This window comes from Sitophilus oryzae, unplaced genomic scaffold (assembly GCF_002938485.1).
Source record: "Sitophilus oryzae breed Bouriz unplaced genomic scaffold, Soryzae_2.0 scaffold_1297_pilon_pilon, whole genome shotgun sequence".
NCBI lineage: Eukaryota > Metazoa > Arthropoda > Insecta > Coleoptera > Curculionidae > Sitophilus > Sitophilus oryzae.
In genome coordinates, this window is record NW_022145945.1 from 13,971,952 (window position 1) to 13,995,375 (window position 23,424).

The 23,424-nt window shown below is 36.6% G+C and overlaps 1 protein-coding gene and 2 non-coding genes across 3 annotated transcripts; 1 reads left to right on the top strand and 2 right to left on the bottom strand.

Moving 5' to 3' along the window:
- The first annotated feature begins 1,393 nt into the window (after positions 1–1,393).
- Positions 1,394–17,438, top strand: LOC115874834. Its single transcript, XM_030890146.1, has 3 exons — positions 1,394–1,858; positions 5,182–5,864; positions 16,989–17,438. Exons 1-3 carry the CDS (start codon positions 1,590–1,592, stop codon positions 17,381–17,383), a joined length of 1,347 nt encoding a protein of 448 aa, XP_030746006.1. The 5' UTR covers positions 1,394–1,589; the 3' UTR covers positions 17,384–17,438.
- A 484-nt stretch (positions 17,439–17,922) lies between these two features.
- Positions 17,923–18,113, bottom strand: LOC115874841. The gene has a single exon (XR_004048915.1). It is a non-coding gene; the product is annotated as a U2 spliceosomal RNA (small nuclear RNA).
- A 4,674-nt stretch (positions 18,114–22,787) lies between these two features.
- Positions 22,788–22,949, bottom strand: LOC115874836. The gene has a single exon (XR_004048912.1). It is a non-coding gene; the product is annotated as a U1 spliceosomal RNA (small nuclear RNA).
- Between the last annotated feature and the right edge of the window lie 475 nt (positions 22,950–23,424).

A 23,424-nucleotide genomic window follows, 5' to 3' on the forward strand; every position in this document is an offset into this window, starting at 1 on the left:
GCTAGTTATCGCGTTTTCTCAATTTAGATTTTAGCGGTAGAGCTGGGAAGTTTAGTTCTTTGTGTTTATTTTAAATTAGTTCATTTAACCAATTTTCACTTTTCGATCTCATTAAACAAAGTAAATAGTACAAAACACTAGGTCCTTCATCACGTCGCATTTCGTACAGCGAAAGAGTGAAAGAAATCAAAACAGTTATAAATAACAAACAATATTATTTCAATGTGAATGAATCCAGAATTAATCAGAAATGTTAATTGATATTAGGATAAATTATTGAGGAATTATCTCATTTATTGAGAACTGGTGACTAGAGATATTTTAAAACTTTTGCCATATTTGCCATTTATTTAAGAATAAGCAAAATTTGAAAATATATTTGTTCAACATATTATAAAGATTTGATCAAAAACAAACATGAATTAAAGTAGCTCGACGAAACAAAGTGCTCATTACATAATCGAAAAATTAAATAGGTATACCGGGTGCGTCTCAAAAATGGCTCACCCCTATAACTTTTTTATTTTTTTTTTCGTTAAATTTAAAAATCAAAAGTTGTAGTCATTTCCGGTGAATCAGGAAGTGACCGAAAACAATTGAATACGTCAATCAATTCTAATTTATGTCATATATTAACATACCAAATCTCGTTTGTTTATCTAAAAAAGAGTTATAGGGATGACCCACTTTGGAGACGCACCCGGTATACTATGAGAGGATAAATTATAATTTGCAGCATTAATGGTATACTTGGTTGAATCAACTAGTGCTTAAATTTTTTATGAACATCTAAAATTATAATTATGTACCTTTAAAAAATTGGTTATAACCGAAATAGCCCTAGTTATATCTCCGCTAGCAAAATCGCTAGTTGAACTCGCTTAACTAGCTTGAATAATAAATTATAATACGTTAGACCTTCTGAAAACATCAAAATATTTACTCTTTTATTCTTATTTTTAGAATTTGCACAAATTAAGTATATTTGTAATATTATACACAAAAAATATTTATATAACAAATTTTTAGTACACTCGCTATTTCAACCCGTGTATTTGTATATATCGGTTGCTTACGATATTCTCCGATGGTGGCAGCACCGGCGGAGAATGCACCAAGCGTATAAATAAAACTTAAAACTCTCCTGCTGTTACCATGTAAATATTTATAGAATTACAATGAGATCAGAGATGAGATTCGCATGTATATATAAAATATATAAATGTCTATTGTCCAAAGAGAACTATTCCAAACTTCATCCAAAAAGAATAATATTAAATATAATATTATATTATTTATAGATAGCAAAGTAAGGCGCCTTTAAAATGTGGTACATTTTTTCCCAATTCAGTACATTTTTCACTAATTCAGTACAACCTCAACAAACACAACCAAACAACTGCCAACAGCTGACAGATGTAAATACAAAATTATCATCTACTGTCAACAAGTAATATAATATATAGAATTTTTAAATAGATAGTTGTGTACCTATTTTGTGTTCAATTCCTATTTGGTATAATTTCTGCAGTCTTAAATACAGTGTATAGTAAGTATGTATTTAAAATAGTACTTAACCTAACCTAAAAATGGAGCCCCAACAAGACGAGCGTCAAACACAACATGGTTGTTTGGAATGTAATTTGAACTATTCGAACATATTTAACTTGAGAAGACACGTAAGGAAAGTTCATCCGCAGAGTGTTGATGTTTTGGCACCGATGAAGAAAACAGACAGCCAAGTATACAATTATTCTTGTTCTATTTGTACGAGAAATTTTAGTTACAAGAAAAACTTCAACCATCACATGAAAACTTGTCATGGTGAATTTCGATGTAAAGAAGAATGCGACGAACGGTAAATATCTCAATATCACAAGTATCAGGATAAAATAAATAAGAACGAGATATGATATACAGATATTTAGCAAAGAAATAACAAATCTTTCTATACAGAAACATGAACCAAATATCATATTATTATGTTTTATTTATTGTATCATGTTCAAGTATTGTCAAATCATTGTTAAAGAAAAACAGCTGTATAAGTTACAAGAAACAAACATTTTAGTAACTATCGAGGCAACTATCCTCTAGTGAGGAAATGAAAAGGCACAATTATTACTCACACTTATATCAATGTACAGGGTGGTCGAAATTGGTCTGTTTTAACAGAGAAAACCTATTTCCTGACTAGATAGAGCAAAACCGACATAGATGTCATGGGCTTGATTTCCGAGATACGTTTAATGGCGTAAACCGCCTGTTGATATTTTCACTGCCAACTGAGATACAGGATCTTTTTGAATTTTTAACCATTTGGAAAATTGCCTATAACTTTTGTATTTCGCGGAATAATATAATTCTGTAAAAACGTTCTTAAGGCACTTTTTTAAGCACAATCATAAAAACCCATAAAAAAGTCGAAAGGAGTTAAATCGCAGGACCTAGCAGGCCAAGAGCAGGCACCTTGTTCCAACCCAATTCTCCATTTAATAGTTCAGTTGTAACCCTGGCGTTTTAATTGTAACTGGTAATACTAATATAGAATGTTGATTTACCCTTTCAAAGGTTTTTAATTATGCAGATAAATAATAACATAAAATATTAAATTGTGATAAAAAATAATTAGGCAATAGGTCAACACAAAACCAAGGCCCGCTTCGATACAAAGATAAATAACCTAATATTTCTCTCATTCTTAGAAATAAATACACATAACTATATATCGTTGGAAAGGGTTAAACGCCAGCATTTTTTTAAGTTCGTAGCCAACTATGATTTCCTTTTAAAAAATTAGGTTTTTTATTATTTCTGTCAAAAAGAGCAAGTATAGAAGAAAACTGAGTCCGCCACTGGATTGTGCTTAAAAAAGTGCCTTAAGAACGTTTTTACAGAATTTTATTAGTCCGCGAAATACAAAAGTTATGGGCAATTTTTCAAATGGTAAAAAATTCAAAAAGACCCCGTATCTCAGTTGGCAGTGAAAATATCAACAGGCGGTTTACGCCATTAAAAGTTTCTCAGAAATCGAGCCCATGACATCTATGTCGGTTTTGCTCTATCTAGTCAGGAAATAGGTTTTCTCTGTTAAAACAGACCAATTTCGACCACCCTGTACAGCAGGGTGCAACAAAATAAATATTTTTTTTCTTTTTAGTTACCGTGAAAATATCGTTCAGGATAATGAAAAAAAAAATGCTGATAAAGTTTGAGCTCTTAATATTAATATTAAGAGGCGTCTTATCGTGATTTTCTATTTCCCATTTAAATAACAGGGGGAATCATTGTTTTCTATTTTTGGAATGATGTTCGGACACTAAAAAATAACTGTTCTAATATGGCGTTACATCGGTATGAACAAATTTATTAATACTGATATAACAATAACAATAACATATCACAAGAACAATAACTAGTTATAGAATTAAAAACAGTTATATGTTATTCATTTTCATAATCTATATTGCTCTGTATGACCACCTTCTTTTTCAATGCATTTTCGAAATATTTTCACAATATGACGTTTATAATGTTAATGTGTGATACATTTTTGAATTCGGAGAAAAGGAGACTATCTAATGCGCTACTAATATACAGGATGTCCCATTTAAAAAGTTTTTTTTAGTTTTAAAAATCTGACATGTGACACCTACTGTCATTTTTGACAACACTCGCAAAAACTTGGCTGAAACTGCTACAACATGTTTTTTGAATGACTGCTTTAACCCAACAAACAAAAAAGTTATAAGCTTTTAAAAGTGGGTCAAACTAAAATGATAACATGGTATATGGTGTCCCATTTTGGTAGAAATCATACGGTATCTCCGTTATTAGTAAAGATAGGAGGATGCGGTTTGCACCAACCTATCCCACTTTTTTGTCAAACGGAAGATGCTGTAAATAAAATTTTCATAGCTCTTTTCGTTTCTGAGCTACAGGGGCTTTTCGAAAATTTTGCAATTTGGGACAGTCCCTGTATCTCCGTTATTGTGGACGATATCGAGAAGGTGAAAACTGATTCTTGTAGAACTTCTTATCTAGAATACAATTGCGTACTTTGTTTTTCTACGAATAAAATATTTTCGAAAATATGAACTAAAGTTATGTTTTTTCAAATGGAACACCCTGTATATTTATAAATCACATGATCCGTCTTGCTATGAGCTTCTCAAAAATATATACCACTCTATGTTTATTTTCACTATTTACTGCAACATTTAAAATATATCATTTTCTTATTAATAGGTCGTGATAAATAACGAAAAAATCAAAATGGTATTTAGTAAAATAGTCATACACATATTAACATTTTATTTGGGATTGATATATTTTACTTTTGAACTGTTACCACTGAATCTCTGAGTATATTTTTCTTTTTTTTTATAACGGAATTTATTATAACCGGATGTGTTTCCAAAAATCTAAAAGCTTGCATTATTAAAGCTTTTTCCAGGTGTTCGACATTTTTGTAGTTACCACGATATATTTCATATTTCGAAAAACCCAAAATCGGAAATCGAGAACGGATAAATCCGGGAATCGGGGAGGCCATCATATGGGTCCATTGGTTCCAATTCATTGAGATAAGTTGTGAAGGGGAGCCCCATCTTGCTGAAAGTATATTTCACATAAATTAGTTAAAGGAATAGCTAAAAGTTCCGGTACGATAGCTTCCAAGATTTACAAATAGCGGCAGAGAGTTAATTTTCTCTAATATATAAAGAATTTATTAGTTGCTCCCGAAATAAAACAAGAGACAGATAGGTAGTATACTTTTAATAATTCTTTAGTTTCTTTTATTATCAATCATGACCTCCTAATAAATATGAGCTTTTAATAAAAACTTTTAAATATTGCAGGAAAAATGTTCACCTTCTCGTTACCTTGAAGAATAACAGAGATACAGGTGGTGTACCAAATAGCAAAAATTTCAAAAAACACTGTAGCTCAGAAACGAAGATTCTATGAAAATTTTATTTACAGCATCTTCCGTTTAACAAAAAAGTGGGACAGGTTTGTACAAACCGCACCCTGCTATCTTCACTAATAACGGAGATACCGTATTATTTCAACAAAAATTGGACACCCTGTGCAAGATTTTGAGTAATTGTGCCTTTTCATCCCTAATTAGAGGATAGTTGCTTATGAAATAATTTTACATTTTTAATCATTTTGTAGTAATGAGGAAAGTAACGAAATAAACACAACCCATAACGAAGTAACAACTTGTGGAGACAGCAAAAGAATACGAAGAAAATCAACTAAATGCCCCATGTGCGATTATTCTGTTGCCAGGAAAGAACAGTTAATCGAACATTTTAAAACATCACACAATGTTCAAATCGTCCGCCAGCAAATCGAGTTCTTCTCCCAACAACAATTCGATGAGTGGAAATGTGAGACTGAATGTAACAACAACTCGAAGTTTGTTGTTGAAAAGATTGAAAAATTAAAAGGCAAGACAGTGATATATTACGCGTGTCACCGATCGGGAAATTATCGACCCGAAGGTAAAGGACTCAGACGTCTCAAAACCCAAGGTTCCTGTAAAATAAACGCTTATTGCCCTGCTAGCATTAAAAAAACTGAACACAGTGCGGAGAAAATTGACGTTTCGTATATAGAAACGCACATCGGGCACGAATTAGAGTTACGACATCTACAGTTAACTAGAGAAGAAAATAATTATTTGGCCATGAAGATAGCTGCAAAAATTCCGTTTGATATCATTCTGGACGATATTAGACAGACGATTTCCAGTGAAGAACTCAAACGAATTCATCTGATTACGAAAAAGGATTTGTTTAACATACAACAATCGTTTAATTTACCGAGTGTTCTACCAGAAACCAAGGACTTAGGTAAGTATGACATTTTTCTACACTCAGATGCAAAAAAACGCAACGGAAAAAGTTTTAATCAAATTTAAAGTGCACCCTGTGCAATAATATCGTAAGTAAATTTTTCTAAAATATAATTTTACGGTCAGAACCATGTCTCCTGAGTATTTTGTTTTTTGGAGCATGTCAATACTTGCCTTCGTTAATTTTTATGAGCGAAATGAACTTGCCACTAACAATTTGCAATTTTTAAGTGATTTTTTAATATAACAAGGCCACTTTGGTGATTATTATGAATATACTACTATGAACTGCCCATCATGTACCTGGTGGCCAACTAAGAATGGACGCCGGCTGTATCTCAGAAACTACTTATCGTATAACTTTGGGTAAAAAATTCTAAAAAGTAAACCGGCCAAGAGAAATCGCTGGAAATGATTTTCAAGTTCGAAAAATGCCCGCTAGAGGGCGTTTCTCTAACAGCTAACCAGAAAACAGGAGTTTTCTCAAAAATATGCAGGTGAACAGGTATTTTAAATATTACTGCTGTAATCATCGATAAATTTGTATTTTTTTCGATACAAAGTATTTTGCTCTATCTTATAAAATAAAGTGGTGGGGGAAAGTTAAACTTGCTTTTATTAAAATAAGGATAACCCTTGTTTGAGTTACTCGATTTAAACAAACTAGGGCTCGTTTAAAAGAGCTTTCTTCCTTAATGATCTCCAGTATAAATTTTGTTTCCACAATTTTTTTCGTGGTAGCTAGAGGGCGCTGTTTGACATCATAACAGATATTGCATTTGGCGCAAAAAAAATAAATAAGAGGCTATATTTCCCTTTACACAGTTAAATAGAGCACAAAATTTCCAAAATTTCAGCGCAAACCGCAACTTTCTATCTTCCCTCTAACCGGAGATATTAAGAGAACAAATCATATTAGGCTGCTGCTTTATGGTCTAAAAATTATAGTAGTAGGCTAGGAAACAGAAAGAGGTAAATTGGTTACGTCAAAATATCCAATCGTTTAAGTTCAGTTTTCATACATCCGAATTTCGGGTGTATTCTTAAAAAATGACATCATAATTATTTAAACGGGTTTATGTAACATTATCATCCATACATAAAATTTTTACGAATTTCTAATTATACGTAAGTAGTTCTCAGATTAAAATGTCCGAAAGTCGGACAATCAATAATTTTATTAAAATTTCTAGGAATTTTGTGCCGCCAGAAAACTGCCGAATTTCGTATGGTCGAAAACTAGGGGTTTATTTCACGTAACGTCATTTAGTTATTAATCCAAGTTCGTCATTGATTTTACTTGTTTTCGTGTTTTACCTGTTTTTTGTGTTATTTATTATTATATCATAAAGTTTATGTCGTTTGGGTCACTTTTCATATAGCACCGAAGGAAGGTATCTTAACAATATCTTAACAATTAATGCACTACTGGTCTAAATCTACCCTCGATGCAAGTAATTTAGTACCAAGACCGTTGGTCGGTAAATGTTTACGCAGAAATTCTAGAATGGCGAATGACTGGACTTTTTTAATTATCTGAATGAAATGAACTATCCATAATTTCTAAGAAATGAATTGCCAAATTTGTTAGGGGATCCATCATGATGAAATTGCATTTGTTGCAAATTCATCAGCATGAATGCAGTTGGTGTAGTTGAGACAGTGGTGCCGCTTATTTTGCTATGAACGTGTGGGGCTTCTTGGATACCACTTACTTTAGTAGACAGCGACGCTGGGGCGGCATATTTCCATGCATTACATTACATTATCTAGGTCATCGGATTCAGTATGCCTGGGTTTTAATTTATGGAATCGAATCAAGAATGAACATGGATTAAATAGTATTAAAATGAAAGTAAAATATATGTTTTGATATTTTGACGTAACCAATTTACCTCTTTTTGTTTCCTAGCCTACTACGATAATTTTTAGACCATATAATCCTAAGCAGAAGCCTAACATGATTTGTTCTCTTAATATCTCAGGTTAGAGAGAAGATAGAAAGTTGCGGTTTGCGCTGATATTTTGAAAATGTTGTGCTCTATTTAACTGTGCAAAGAGAAATATAGCCTCCTATTTAATTTTTTTGCGCAAAAGCGCAATATCTGTTATGATGTCAAACAGCGCCTTCTAGCTACTACGAAAAAAATTGTGGAAACAAAATTTATACTGGAGATCATTAAGGAAGAAAATCTCTTTTAAACGAGCCCTAGTTTGTTTAAATAGCATAACCCAAACCAAAGTTATCCTTATTTTAATAAAAGCAAGTTTAACCTCCCCCCACCACGTTATTTTATGAGATAGAGCAAATTACTCTATATAAAAAAAATTATAAATTTCTCGATGATTACAACAGTAATATTTAAAATACCTGTTCACCTGCATATTTTTGAGAAAAACCCTGTTTTCTGATTGGCTATTAGAGAAACGCCCCCTAGCGGGCATTTTTCGAACTTGAAAATAATTTCCAGTGATTTTTCTTGGTCGATTTACTTATTAGAATTTTTTTCCCAAAGTTATACGATAAGTAGTTTTTGAGATACAGCCGGCGTCCATTCTTAGTTGGCCACCCGGTACGACGTTTGGGAAATGCTTGGTAGGAGGATTAGAGGTCGCGAAGCGATAACAGCTTCATTAAATGAACTTCGCTTGGTCCTTAAAGAAGAATAGGAAAACATAACGCAATATGATATACCTATGCAGCGTCAATGACAGTATGAACGGATATATACAGGCAATTATAGCATCCAAGGGAGGCAATACAAGGTAGTAGGGTATTTGTTACAATTATTTTTTCTGTTTGTATACTTTAGTATTACAGATGTTTCCTTTAATATCGTTGGTTCTGTTATTGTTATTAATGCTTATTAAAACAAGGGCTGTATACTGTATCGTTAGTCTTTAACGTTTTTTTTAATTCAGTATAGAGTATCTAATACCGGCGTAATATGACGTTACTACAACAGTCACAAAACCATCTCGTCATATTAAAAAATTATATTATTAAAAACTAATGATAATTGAAAAAAAAACCTAATTGATCGTGATCAGTTCATTTCGCTTTTAAAAATTAATCAAAGCATGTATTGATATTAATCAAAAAAGGAAATGCTAAGAAGTCATGGTTCTGACCGTAAGATTATATTTTAGGAAAATTTACACACGAAATTTTTGCACAGGGTGTTTTAAAGTTAGGGTAAAAAAACAACCCCTCCATTAACCCTGTATAATATGCCAAATACTATAGTTTATAAAAAACTGAGTTTACGAATTAAAGTTGATATAATTATATACACCTTACTAAAAAAATTCGTGAAAATAGGGCTAAAAATAACAAAAATATAACACTTTAAATTTGATCAAAAATTTCTCTGTTGCGTTTTTTTGCATCTGAGTGTATTTTTGGCAAAAAAAATAATAATTTTATTGATAAAATAAATCCAAAACAATCCAAAACAAAATAAAAACAGCAATTTAATATTTTCTTATGCAGTTATGGGCAATCCTTCTTTTATCCAGGAAAGTCAGTCAGTCGCCATTACTCACTGACGAGTATTTGACACGCATCAGAAGATGGTCACGCAAGGTGTTTTCTTTCATGAGCTTTTCTGTGACTGAAAAGCCCGATACGTGATGTTATCTGTCTACCGCACTCCAGACATTCAAAAATCTCATTGCTTTGTTGCCTCTTTACTTTTTGGTTGTAGCTGTTAACTGACTTTACAATTCTTCTCCATTCCGTTCTATTGTGAGCTGCCCCTTCCCACTCATTCTGCTTGTTAATTCCCTTTAAGTTTTCGTGGAAAATATCTTTGAACTTTTTAAGTTGTCCACCCGGCCTTTTACTGTCTACAAGCTCACCGTAAAGCAGAGATTTTGGTATGCGGTTTTCTTGCATTCTGCATACGTGACCAGCCCATCTTAAGCGGGACTTTGTAATCATGACTTCAATGCTCTCGCAATTAGCTTTTTCAAGGACCGATACGTTTGAGACATGATGGAACCATTTGATTCTTAAGAGTTGTCTGTGTCTCTGTTGCAACTTGTTTAATGCGTTCATGTGTCGGCGGTAGGGCACCCAGGTTTCGCTTCCATATAACATGGTGGGAATTATTATTGCTCGGTACACTGCAACTGTCGTTTTTGTGCTCAAGTCATGATTGTAGAAAACCCTGTCTTTTAATTTCCAGAATGCTCTGGAGGCGCTGCTAATCCTATGCTGAATTTCAGAGTCGATATTGGTCTTTTTCGAAATCAAACTGCCGACGTAATTAAATTCCGTTAATACTGTTACGTTTTTCCTCGGTTCCGTGTGGATAGAAAGTCACAATTTATTTAAACACTATTTATTTAACACTAATTAACAAAAACAATAACGATAAAAGACTTATAGAACTATTTACAAACGATTTATAACTAAGAATTTATTTTGAATTTTAGCGCCTCAACTGCACTGGTATATTTATAACTGCCCCCTGTAGGCCACGGCCGCCGGCTTTTATACCGGCAGGTAAAGAACTCTAGAATTGTCCATAGATCGTTAGGTGCGTAGAGAAGGTTTTCGAATGTTCTCGTATGTACTCGTCCATTCCAGTGGGACTCGATTCTTCTCGAACGAATGAATCATTGCGGTGTCTATGCGATGTTAAGGTCATCCGAGGGCGGGCCATATTGTGAGGTTAGGTCGAGTCCACACCGGCCCGCAACACTGCCCCCTTCTTAGGCACATGCTCGTCCCGAGATTATACGGTGAATGAAGGTATTTGCAAAGCTGGCCCCTGGTACATTGCGAAGTCTGGTAGAAATAGCAGTCTACAGTTTTCTCTCCCGATCTCAGCTTTGGGTTGTAGCAGCAAACGAGGATCTCGATTCCCGTAAATCTGAACAAGACTTCAATCATGTTCCGGATTGTACGCCAACTCAAACCATCGAGTCCACACGCCAGCTTCGGAATGGCTAATCGTGCAATGTTGTTGTTTAGCAGGGCTTCTCTCAGTTCAATCAGGGTCTTCCATAGATTGAGATAAGTCGGCTTACTCGGGGACCATTCCTTGGTGACCAGGTAGAAGATGTGCCTTGCTTGACCATGTGCATTGTCGGTTAGCCTCAAGACGCTTCCAACCTCTGGATCCTGTCGGCGTAGTTCTCCGACACGCCCAAACTTCTCATTGAACGTCGCAGCGATTCCTCTGGACATCCGCAAATCTCGAGCCACACAATGAGCGAGCGAATAATCAGGAGGCACGGAAAAGAGGTCTCGTTGATCTTCTTTGGTTACACCATAGCGAGCCTTCTCACTGCTGTTGTATCGGGCCATGAAATCGTCAAAGGACATCTCCGAATCAGGGGGATCAAAGCTGCAGGTTCTCACGGTCCCAGCACGATCTTCTATTTCGCCTTGGTAGGGGCTCAAACGGTTGAAATGGACTACCCTCGGTTTTCCTTTTGGCAATTTTCTGATACGGTATACGACGTCATTAATTCTATCCATGACTTCGTATGGCCCTTCCCACGAGGATTGTAGCTTCGGAGATAACCCACGACGTCTCTGCGGGTTATATAGCCACACCAACTTCCCTGGTTGGTATCCTCCATGCTCAGCTTGAATGTCGTAGTGTTCCTTCATTCGGTCACTAGCACTTTGAATATTTAGGCGGACTCTCTGATGAATGTCGTCCATCCTTTGACGTAGTGTGTGGACATAATCTTCTCCGGCGACTTCTTCTCCCGGTCGGCAACCAAATTTCAGATCACAGGGTAGGCGCACTTCCCGTCCCATAACGATGCTGGCTGGAGTTTGCCCTGTAGATTCTTGGACGGATGAACGGTAGGCCAACAGGAACAGGTGAAGAAATTTGTCCCAGTCTCTTTGGTGGTCAGAGACTACTTTGGCCAGATAACGGTTGATAGTTCTGTTCATGCGTTCAACCATCCCATCGGATTGTGGATGTAGAGCAGTCGTCCTGGTCTTGCGGATGTTCAGGACTTCACAGACGCCTTGGAACAGATTGGACTCAAAGTTTCTTCCCTGATCTGAATGAAGCTCCATGGGAACACCAAACCTGCAGATCCATTCTTTAACAAGGGCATCAGCAATCGTGGACGCTTCTTGATTTGGCAACGCGTAGGCCTCGACCCATTTGCTGAAGTAATCCATTACTACCACAATGTATTTGTTGCCATCGTTCGTCTCCGGGAAAGGACCAGCCACGTCGATCGCTATTCGTTCGAAGGGACTACCAACATTGTACTGGCGCATAGGGGCTTTACCACGCTTTTGTGGCCCATTAATGGCTGCGCAAATGTCACATTTCTTACACCAGGCCCTCACATCTTCTTTGCAGTTCACCCAGTAGAACCGTTCACGCAGCTTGCCAAGTGTCTTGGTAACACCAAGATGTCCTCCGCTGGTTCCATTGTGAACTTCCTCCAAGACTTCTGGGACCCTCTTCTTTGGAATGACGATCTGTCTTCTCTCTTCTTGTCCCTCCGGTCTCTCGATCACACGGCGAAGTAGTCCGTTATCTATTACCAAGGAATTCCACGGGCCCAGTACGACTTTACGTTCGGCGAATATCTGCAAACTTCTTCCCACGTTGGTCTTTGGCCTGTGTTTTTCCAGTTAATTACTAAACCTAATTCTGGGTCACTGGTTTGGTCATTTGCAAGATCTTCGGGTTGCCAACTATCATTAACCACAGTTGTTCTTAGGAGTTTCACTTCTTTCTCTTCAGCTCGGGAACAATGCTTACAGTCCTTAGCGCAAGGTCTTCTGGAAAGTGCGTCGGCATTCCGATGGATTGCCCCAGCTCGATGTTCTGTGTCGAAGTCAAATTCTTGTAATCGTTCAATCCATCTAGCTACCTGCCCTTCAGGATTCTTAAACAGCCATTTCAAAGCAGCATGGTCTGTTCTTAACAAGAACTTTCTTCCATAGAGATACTTGTAGAAGTGTTCCACTGCTTTAACTACTGCTAGTAATTCTCGTCTGGTTACACAGTAGTTCCTTTCCGGTTTTGACAAGGTCTTACTAAAATAACCAATGACTTTTTCTTGACCATCCTGGATCTGAGACAGAACAGCGCCTAATGCAACATTGCTAGCGTCGGTATCCAATATAAAGTTTCCGTTGCCAAGAGGGTAGCTAAGTATGGGCGCACTAGTCAGGGCCTTCTTCAATTTTCGGAATGCCTCGTCAGAATCTGAGTCCCAAGAGAAACGCCTCTCGCCTTCGGTAAGTCTGGTCAATGGTTTTGCGATGGTGGCGAAACCCTGTACATAGCGTCGATAGTATGTGCATAGTCCCAAAAAGCTTCGTAGTTCATGTTTATCTTTAGGTATCGGCCACTCTTCCACTTCTTGGTCTTCTGTGGATCTACCGCAACTCCTTGGGAGGAGACTACATGGCCCAAGTAGTGTACCTTTTCTTGACACAGATGACATTTCTTGGGGCTAAGTTTCAAACCAGAACTCCCTAGTCGCTTGAAAACTTCTTCCAAATTCTTCAGATGATGGTCAAAGGATTTCCCCACCACTATGATGTCATCCAGGTACACTAAACAGGTAGTCCAGGATAGTCCCTTTAACACAGACTCCATTAGTCTCTCAAAGGTAGCTGGCGCGTTGCACAATCCAAAAGGCATGACGGTAAATTGCCACAGTCCGGAGCCCACCGAGAACGCTGTCTTCTCTCTATCTTTCGGCGCCATGTCGACTTGCCAATATCCACTTTTCAGATCTAACGTAGAGAATATCGTTAACCCCGCCAGCGTGTCTAGAGTATCGTCTATCCTCGGCAGGGGATAACTATCCTTCTTGGTAACATTATTGAGCTGCCGATAATCAACACAGAATCTGGTGGTACCGTCTTTCTTCTTTACTAGTACTACCGGCGATGTCCACGGGCTGTTAGATGGTTCGATGACATCTTCTTCTTTCATTTCTCGAAGGATTTTATCAGCTTCTTCACGTTTGGCGAGCGGAAGTCTTCTCGGATTTTGTTTGATTGGTCGCGCATCTCCTGTATCAATTTTATGTTGTACTAAATTGGTACGACCTCTCTGTCCTGCTTCTCCTTTATCAAACACATCTTGATACTTGATTATCAGGTTTCTCAATTTTCTACTATTTTCGGGAGATAATCCCTTAACGTTTACTAACTCCTTCACCATTTTGTCCGGAATTTTTGAAGTCGAAACTTTGGAGGCTTCCACGCTTCGAATGACTGAGGAGACCGAACAACAGTACCCTAACAGGGTTCCCTTCTTCAAGGATACAGAATAATAATTCGTGTTCATTACTCTCACCGGTACAGTCTTCTTCGCTCGTAGCAGGGCTTTTCCACAGCGATCCCTCGTCCTATTTCGCTGTCATGGTTCCTTGGCTCCAACAGAATAATACTCCCATTATTCATTTTACCTTCCAGGCAACCATCCAAAAATATCTCACAACGCTCAGGGATCGAAACATCTTCTGCTACCACCACGCGAAGCGTCTCCTCACATTTTCGATGTAGAACCACTTCTTCTTCATTTATTTTCAAAATTCCCTGTTTGAAGTTTAGTTCAAAACCTTTAGTGGTCATAATGTCCATTCCGAGAATAAGTTCATCTTCGATACCTGCTACTAATACTGGATGTTCAAAACTGGTGCTCCCAATAACAAAATTAAGGTTTACTTCTCCATGGGCAGCAGCGGAGCCCCCCGTAGCAGTACGTAGTCGCCATTGTGTTGTTTTAACCTTCTTCGATGTTTTAAGAATGTCCGGTCTGATGATAGTTCTCGTCGCACCTGTATCCAACAGCATGGTCCGGAACTCTCCATCAACAAAACCATCCACAAAAATGCTGTTGAATTTGTGTTGTAGCGAGGCGACTTGAGCAGTTTTCGTTGGGGCATGTTGGGTACAGGTCGACGTGTGCCCCTTCATTTCGACCCTTAGTAGTTTTCCGACCTCGACGAAGCCGGTTCTTCGTTCTTCTCCTTACAACGGCTTCGCACGTGTCCCACCTGTCCGCAGTTCCAGCAACGAATCGGTCCTCTTGCCCATGTACTGGTCCATTATCTTCCGAATAATCCCTTCCACGGATTCGTCAGAACATTCGTCGATGGCCCGTACTCTTCCTAAAGACCGAGAACTTTGTTTCGCGGCCTCAAATTCTAGGGCACGTGCTAAAGCATCCACCAAGTGCGTTGGGTGGGCTAGGAGAAGTGCTTGTCTTGTCTCGTTGTCACGTAAGTCGTCGGAGAATGCCTGTACTGCCAACCGCTCCATAACATTCTCTGGCGTAGCAGGGTACGCAAGGCGAACGAGGCGGGCTACGTCGGCTTCAAACTCCTGCAGAGACTCATTTGACTTTTGAATGCGATTTTTTAGCTGGGAATGACATGTTCCAAATGAGCTTGGCCGTACCTCATTTCTAAATGTCGTACCAATTGCTGATAATCTCCCTGTTCCGATGGTGACAATGTCTGCAGAATATCAGTCGCATCTCCTCGCAGTGCGACAGTCAAAGCGGTAGCCTTTTCAGCGGTTATCCATCCGTTCGCTCTCGCAGCGGCCTCAAACTGGCAAAAATAATTGGCCCAAGCGGTTTTTCCGTCAAACTGTGGAGGTTTCATAACTGATTTTGAAGCATACCTATTTTCGACTAGTTTCGGTCCCTCCGATGTTTCTTGACATTTTGGTGAATTTGACTTCGCTATTTCTTCTTTTAAAATTTCGATTTTTCTGTTAACGTCGTCCTCAATCTGTGCTATTTTGTCTTGTGTATCTATTATCTTTTCTTCTAATTCCCTGGAGTTTTCTGTTATCTTGTTGTATAAACTTTGTTCTAAATTCAATATTTTATTATTGAAGCTGGCCTGTATGTCTTTAGAATTTTCTGCGATCTTATCTTCTAAATTAACTTCAAAGTTAGTTATTTTACTATTCAAATTGTTCAAGTTGTCGTCTAATTTTTGAGAATTCTCTGTCATTTTATCATTCAAACTGTCTTCTAATTTTTGTAAGGACGAGTCAAGGTCACCTTCCAGCTCAAAGCAAAATGTGTCAGGATCCTCACCTTCCTCAATCAAAACGTCTCTCAGTCTGGTTTGCAAAATACTTTTCTTTCCATCTGTCTCGCACTCTCTCTCTTCCAATATGGATTTCAGTTCGGACACTTTCAAGTCTTTCAACAATTTCTTCGGAGCCATTGTTAGTTTTTTTATTTTTCTTATCACACACGCCACATCTGACACCAATTGTTACGTTTTTCCTCGGTTCCGTGTGGATAGAAAGTCACAATTTATTTAAACACTATTTATTTAACACTAATTAACAAAAATAATAACGATAAAAGACTTATAGAACTATTTACAAACGATTTATAACTAAGAAGTTATTTTGAATTTTAGCGCGTCAACTGTATATTTATAACTGCCCCCTGTAGGCCACCGCCGCCGGCTTTTATACCGACAGGTAAAGAACTCTAGAATTGTCCATAGATCGTTAGGTGCGTAGAGAAGGTTTTCGAATGTTCTCGTATGTACTCGTCCATTCCAGTGGGACTCGATTCTTCTCGAACGAATGAATCATTGCGGTGTCTATGCGATGTTAAGGTCATCCGAGGGCGGGCCATATTGTGAGGTTAGGTCGAGTCCACACCGGCCCGCAACAATACGTTTGAGACATGATGGAACCATTTTATTCTTAAGAGTTGTCTAAGATGTCTCTGTTGCAACTTGTTTAATGCGTTCATGTGTCGGCGGTACGGCACCCAGGTTTCGCTTTCCTTATCCAGGAAAACGATGTAGTTGACCAACATTTTCTTATATCTTTGAAATATTTCAAAAACTATTACTTAGTCAATCGCTATTTGATTAAAAATATTTGTTCATACTAATACTTTGATATAGTTTTGATAGATATAATTTACATTGTTTAGTATCAAAGAATAAATATTAAAAATCGCTATAACTCGCAATTATCCTTTTGCGACACTTCTTTTTTTACGCTTGAACCCTTTCTAACTTCACATGCATTAACCAAAAGTAATATGTCACATTCTACCTTAGTGATAGCTGATATATGAGACACCCGTTCATCCCGTATGATACAAAATATTTTTTTGTGTTACAGAATCCACTAACGAAATGGAAGAACCATCTAAAAGTCCCTTGATCGTCATCGAAGATGGAAAAAGGTATGAAGTGCAGCTCAAAAAGGAAATAGCATTCGATTCTTTTGAAGAAGAGAACGAGCAAACAGAACAAACATCTTTGAGATGTTTTGGTAATTTAAAATCGATCTCCCAACTAGAACTGATCAAAAAGACTATGGCCCCTATTTCGCCAATTTTGGCAGATGCACCAAGTAGTGGGACCAGCACGAAGGCGTCTGAAGATGGCCTTGCAAAGCTCAAAATGATAGTTAAAAGGAGACAAATATCAGCAAAAAAAGCATCAAAGAAACGGAAATATTCAGCAAATCAAACCGAGTTTATAGCCGTAAATCTTTTGGATAGTAATGAATAATTTTACTGATGTTATTATATTAATAGAATTACTGTTTTATATTTAGTTTATTAAGTAAGTTGTTAAACTTTTATTTCTTTTTAACTCTAGTTCATCTTTCGTAACTGAACCATTTTCTTCATTACTAATTTACATTGTGAGAGATACCTGTACAAAATTGGATTTTGGAAACATATTCCCATATATTTCAATAAAATTGTTAAACATTATGATATTTAATAAAAAATGATACTGAATTACTAATAAGGACCCAAAAAATGGCAAAATTGAAAAAAATTATCACAGATATTAGAACAGCCACAATCTGAGAGAATATTCTCTAGAAACTTCAATAAATAACGATTGTCCGTATCGCCATGCAACTTTACAAATTCTCTTAATTAAAGTGATTCACAACAGAATTGTTAAAACAATGAGAATTTTAGAAAATGATAGGGAATTACTAAAAAATGTGCTAAAATTTATCACAGATATACAACAGCTGCAAAATTTCAATAACGATCCTCCCGTACCGCCCCCAACTCTATTTTTAATTCAGTTAAAAGTGGGCCGATCCTGGCGGTACTGCAATACCAGGCCAACCCGTGACAGAGGTGGAGCAAGCCCCTAACCTCCGTCAATTTCCAAAAATCAGTTTAATATACTGGCCCCGCATGCGGGGCGTATCAGATATTAAGCTGATAAGAACAGATACTACACTTTGATCTTAGCCAAAAGGCCGAGAAGCGATGCCGAACATTTCTCGTTTTTGGAACTTCAAGTGACGTTGTACATTCTCCTCGGTAAGATGTTGCTACTGGCGCCATCTATCAGATCAGTTTGTAAGTAGGAATTATACTAGAGAGCGTTATGGATCAATAATGCAAATGATCGCAGTATTAAAATCAAGAGCTATTTACAAACTATATCCTATTCTTAATATTTATTAGAATCAACACCTATAATATAATACGCGACGAGCATCACTTGTGTTAAGAGGCCCACGGTTTTTTGTGCATATTAACAAGCTTTTTATGTAAGCGTTTTTAGTTTAGCTGGCTTATCTAGGAAGATATGTACTTTGATGCATACATTTTTATTAACTTAATAAAACACGTTTAGCTCGAATATTTTTGAGTGAAAATAAAAGGACTGCATTAATTGAATCAAAATGGTCAAACATTTGGAGAATTCCATCATTTATATCATCACACATTTCTAGTAATCTATCCAGATATTTTGAATTCCTTCGTGGGTCCGTTGAGGTTTTTGGCTATATCTTAGCCAGAGTAGCAGAGTTCAAAAGTTTCAATTTTTCAAGCAGCCAATTTCATCAGATGAAAGACAGTTATGACTACAAACACAGATTATACAGATTATAATCTTTGTTTTTTCTTTATTGTTTTTCGTGGTTCCAAATTTCGGAATCGGGCACTAGTTAGGTGACTAGTTTGCGCACATAGCACGCCTACTTATAGCCTCTAAGATTGTGCACAGCGCCTGACCGGCACAGTTATTAGAGAGATATCGGAAAACCGAATAGCATCATCCAGTATTTACGCGTACCTTATCATGGTTACGATATGCGCGAGTCAATTTTTAACGCAACACCCGGTAATAACGTTACCGCCTGACGTAATTTGCGGATCAATTACACCAAGCGCTTTTTCTAAATAACCTCTGATAACGTTTAAAAATTGCTTAAATGGGCATGTGCGGGTATTTGACAACCGGAGCCGGCCGGCGAGATCTTTTATTTTAGGTTATGTTTGAATTGTTTTGAATTATTGCTTTAGTTTTATTAGGTAATTTGATATTTAAGTAGCTGGGATTAGTTTTAATTAAATAAATATGGCCCAAAATATGGATTCCACCTCTTCCAATACTAAAGAACCTATAAAGAGTCTGGTTTACAGCAGATGACGACTTAGCCCTTCTAAGAGAATTTGTTGCTTGTTGCCCTAAACCCACTGGCAGACGTTGAACAATAAAGCACTGGAAATAAGCACTTTAGCCCTTTAGTTTTAAAATACCTAGTAAACAAAACAATTTCAAAGTTTTAAATTCCAAGTTAGGTTAAGTTTAAATAGCGACGCGACGCACGGTGAGGTTTTAGCATGAAAAAGGTGATCAAAATTCGAAAAAGCAAATGTGTTTAAGATTTCCCAAAAAGAGATAAATGACAAGTTAAATCATGTCTGCCATGAATGGCGTTCCTATGGGTGTGTTTAGTTGCATTTAATTGTTTCAACGAAACGTCATAGTTGTCACTTCTCAGAGATAAGAGGTAAATGGCGAAATTTTATGTTAAAAATTATATTATTGTTGTTCTTGTGCTCCTTTTACGTTTATATTATTGTTTTGATTGAATATGGCTCAGCAAGCTGCAGATATGTATTCTACAAAAACATATTATTTATTTTGATACTCACTATACTAACGATTTTTTTGCAACTAAAAGTTGGGCGTTCAGAAAATTTGATTAAATTTGTGACATTTTTTTTATACCTAGAGATTTAGTTGCGCATTTCGAAGAATTCAGCATATTATCTATATACGTTTTACTTAGTAAACATTGGGCTTTCATACAGTAAAATAAAATACTGCGACTTTTTACGACTTTGCTGATAAAATGAGAAAAACATTCTTGGTTTCCTCTAATTTGCAAATCAGTGATATACTAATGCAAGGTGTAAATCGCGATGACATTGTTGTGTACAAGGCGTTCGCATTAGTGCCAGTAGCAGTATAGCACAATTTAGCATTAGTAACGGCATTAGTGATATGGGAATTGGTCGCGGATCAGTCGTAGCTTTAGTAGTATTAGTTGCGATATTACTACTGGCAGTAGTGGTATTGACCGTGGAAACACTGGCACAGTGATTTTTCTTTCTTTTTTTTTTTAGAATCGATTATCCTTTATTTAGTTCATATTATTTCCTCTTTAATTGAAAATGGCAATAATTTATATAAGGTCTACATAAAAAAAATTACGATCAACTATCGGTGTCAAATACCCCACTGTACGACGCGATCAGAATTCTTTCCGATCCGATAACTATAAATGAAGAGAGTTAATACCACCTCACGTAAAGGAAATAACACCTGGGGCGCTATTCTGTAAAATCATCGGTATCGGTAAGTTACCGACAGCTATAGGTACGTACGGCCAATGATCGACGTGTTAATTGTTGTTGTCATAGTTTTGACCTCTCATTAAGAGGACATATAGCAAGTTTGTACCGACGACTATCAGTATCTCTACCGTGGGGTTAACAAGAGCACACGATAGAGATACCGATCCTAGTCGGTACAAATTTGCGATATCTGTCAAAGGCCGATCGATAACTATGACAACAACAATCAACACATGTTTACTATGTACAAATACGTACCGATAGCTGTCGGTAATTTACCGATACCGGCGATTGTACAGAATAGCGCCCCTGGCCTTATTAACGTCCATGCACGCTATTCGGTTTAGCGATATCTCTCTATTTATTACGCTGTTTATTGTTATTTTACGCTAGTTTATTTTTGCACACAGGAAATTTTACTCGCACATCGTCATAAAAAACAATTTTCGTACCACGAATTAGGGACATGATTTTTATCTGTATACTTATAGGATACCTAATCTGTGCTACAATGATCTCATTTTTTCTTAAAACAGCGGCGATAATAGAAGCAGAGTGCTCGGACAAAATATTAGTGTCATTTGCTCCTCCTTAGCTATGCTATATTCTTTAATTTGAATTATAAATACCGTATGATCGAATAAAAACGGCGTCAGCGATGGCTATGAAATGGCGATCGATGACACTTCCCATATAATTTTACATATAAAATGACAGCGATCTTCATTTGATAGCCATCGCTGACGCCGTTTTTATTCGATCATGCGTTACTAATATTAATAAACTAATATAATCTAGTGCCCTAATATTTTTTTAAACCTCCGTTAATTCATTGGCGGTCTCAGTTTTTTTTTTGCAAATTGTAAATCAATCAATCATACGCAAAGTTTACAGAATAAAATATTTCTGTAGATTTTGACCAAACGCTCGATTGTTCTCGTTCACTCGAACGAATCCCCTCTGAGTGAATTCAATTCAAATAAATTGAATAAGCAAACAGGGGGGTGACAGTGAAATAGGAAAATTGGAAACAGTCATTAGTGTCATTCCTGTCATTCTCCTCACGACAAGTATGGCCGCCTAGACAAGGACAGCATTGTTTTTGTCTAACTATTGTCTAACTTCACAGTTTATAATTGACAGATTTCAGTTTCAGAGCAACTTCAGATTTGTTCTAGAACAAATTCGAAAATTGTGTCGAAAATATTCGACGCCATTTTAATTCATTCCGTTTAGTTTCGTTTTGGAAGTTCAATTTAATATTTCGGCTGAAATTTATAATTATAAAGGTAATAAAGTATATAAAATATATATTACATGAAGAATCCTGGAGAAAATGACGTTTCTGCCGTAGTAGGTATGTCCCATGTATATGAAAAATAGGTAGTAAATAAACACTGTTTTTACATTTTTTAGATGCAAGAAAATGGTGTTATAATCTCTTTGATCGGCGATTTTTTTGAAAATGGAAACAATTTACAGCAAGGTAAGATCATTTTTAACTATAGCCAACATCATTTATCTCCAATATGTGCGATTTATTGTCAATAATGCAATAAATCGGACTGATAATCTGATTATGTTATCCGACTAAAAGTCTCTTTTTGCTTCTTTTTGATTTATAAGCCAGGTCTCTTTGGGAATAATGGACGCTTTTTTAAACAGTATATTTATATTTTATACCTATTGATATTTTTAGATTGTTAATTTTAGTATAAAAAAATTTGTTTTTCTGTTTTCAGGTTTTTGTATAAGGCTCCCGTTTTCATGTCCCTGTGTCCGTTTTCTGTCCTTGAAGTCTGCGAATACGTGTGTTTATTTACAAATTACTGTAAGTCATGCTTATACCTTAACTAATTTACGTTAAAAGTACATATAATTAACTAATTGGTATTGAAACAATACAATCCTCTATATTTTTATGTTTATTTAGTCACGTTGTTCCATACTTCAAATAAATATATGTGAATAAATTATTTTTTGGTTTTATTTATGAAAAGAAAAATACAAAATACATTTGAACTGAAAGAGGACCCGCCATTGAATAACCGGAAACGGAAATGAGAATTAAGCCATCATGTCCTTATCATGTCAACCTGTCAATTGGAAAATTAGTTCTCCAGACGACAACGAAGGCTTTCGGTGGCGTATCGTGTTTCCACGATTTAACACAGAGTTGACACTTCTTTCTAGTTAATTATTTTATGTAAGCAAAGTCATTCATTTCCTCAACCTCTATCACAAGTCCCATTCACACACAAAGGTTTTATTTTTCATTTAGATTAATACCGGGACAGCGCGTACGCAGTCCCGACTACCAAAAATTACGCGCCCGAGTTATCCGCATTAGGGATAATCGCAGGGGTCAGCCCAGCCGTAGTGCAATGGGAGGGCCTCACCCTGGAGGAACCGCCTTGTTGATCACGGTAGCCTCTACGCCAGGTAAGTATGCTTTGGGCTCGCTCGTTTTTTCGGTTCAATAGGAGAAGTGTTCGAAGTTCAGTTAGTTGTAAACCCTGGCGCCATCTACTGAGCTCCTAACGTATCATCGTTAATACAGTTTGTGGTCGAAAATAAACAAATACATTCTTGTTTTCGTTTTTACCTTGCTGATAGAGACAAATAGGTTTGTTAGGTAAATGTAGATAACATCCAAATGTATTGAACTAAGTGGACTAAGATAAAACTCAGTTTATCCACTTACTTCTTTCATTTTAATGACTTAAGTCATATTACGAAAGCTGACATAAGACTTAAAATTTAAGTCATTTTCAAAATGATTTGTGATTTATTAGTGAAGTCTTTTATTCCGAAATTTAAAAAACTTTCTCTTTTAAAAGATCTAAGTATTTTTAGAAAAGATTTAAATGTTGTCTGTGATTTAAGTCAGAGCAGATCAGAAACACTGATACTCGCTACCGTCAT

Bases quoted from the DNA above. Each gene is read 5' to 3' on its own strand.
- LOC115874834 (XM_030890146.1), top strand. From the start codon at position 1,590: ATGGAGCCCCAACAAGACGAGCGTCAAACACAACATGGTTGTTTGGAA. The intron at 1,859-5,181 runs GTAAATATCTCA...ATCATTTTGTAG, and splicing joins AAAGAAGAATGCGACGAACG to TAATGAGGAAAGTAACGAAA. The intron at 5,865-16,988 runs GTAAGTATGACA...TTTGTGTTACAG, and splicing joins ACCAGAAACCAAGGACTTAG to AATCCACTAACGAAATGGAA.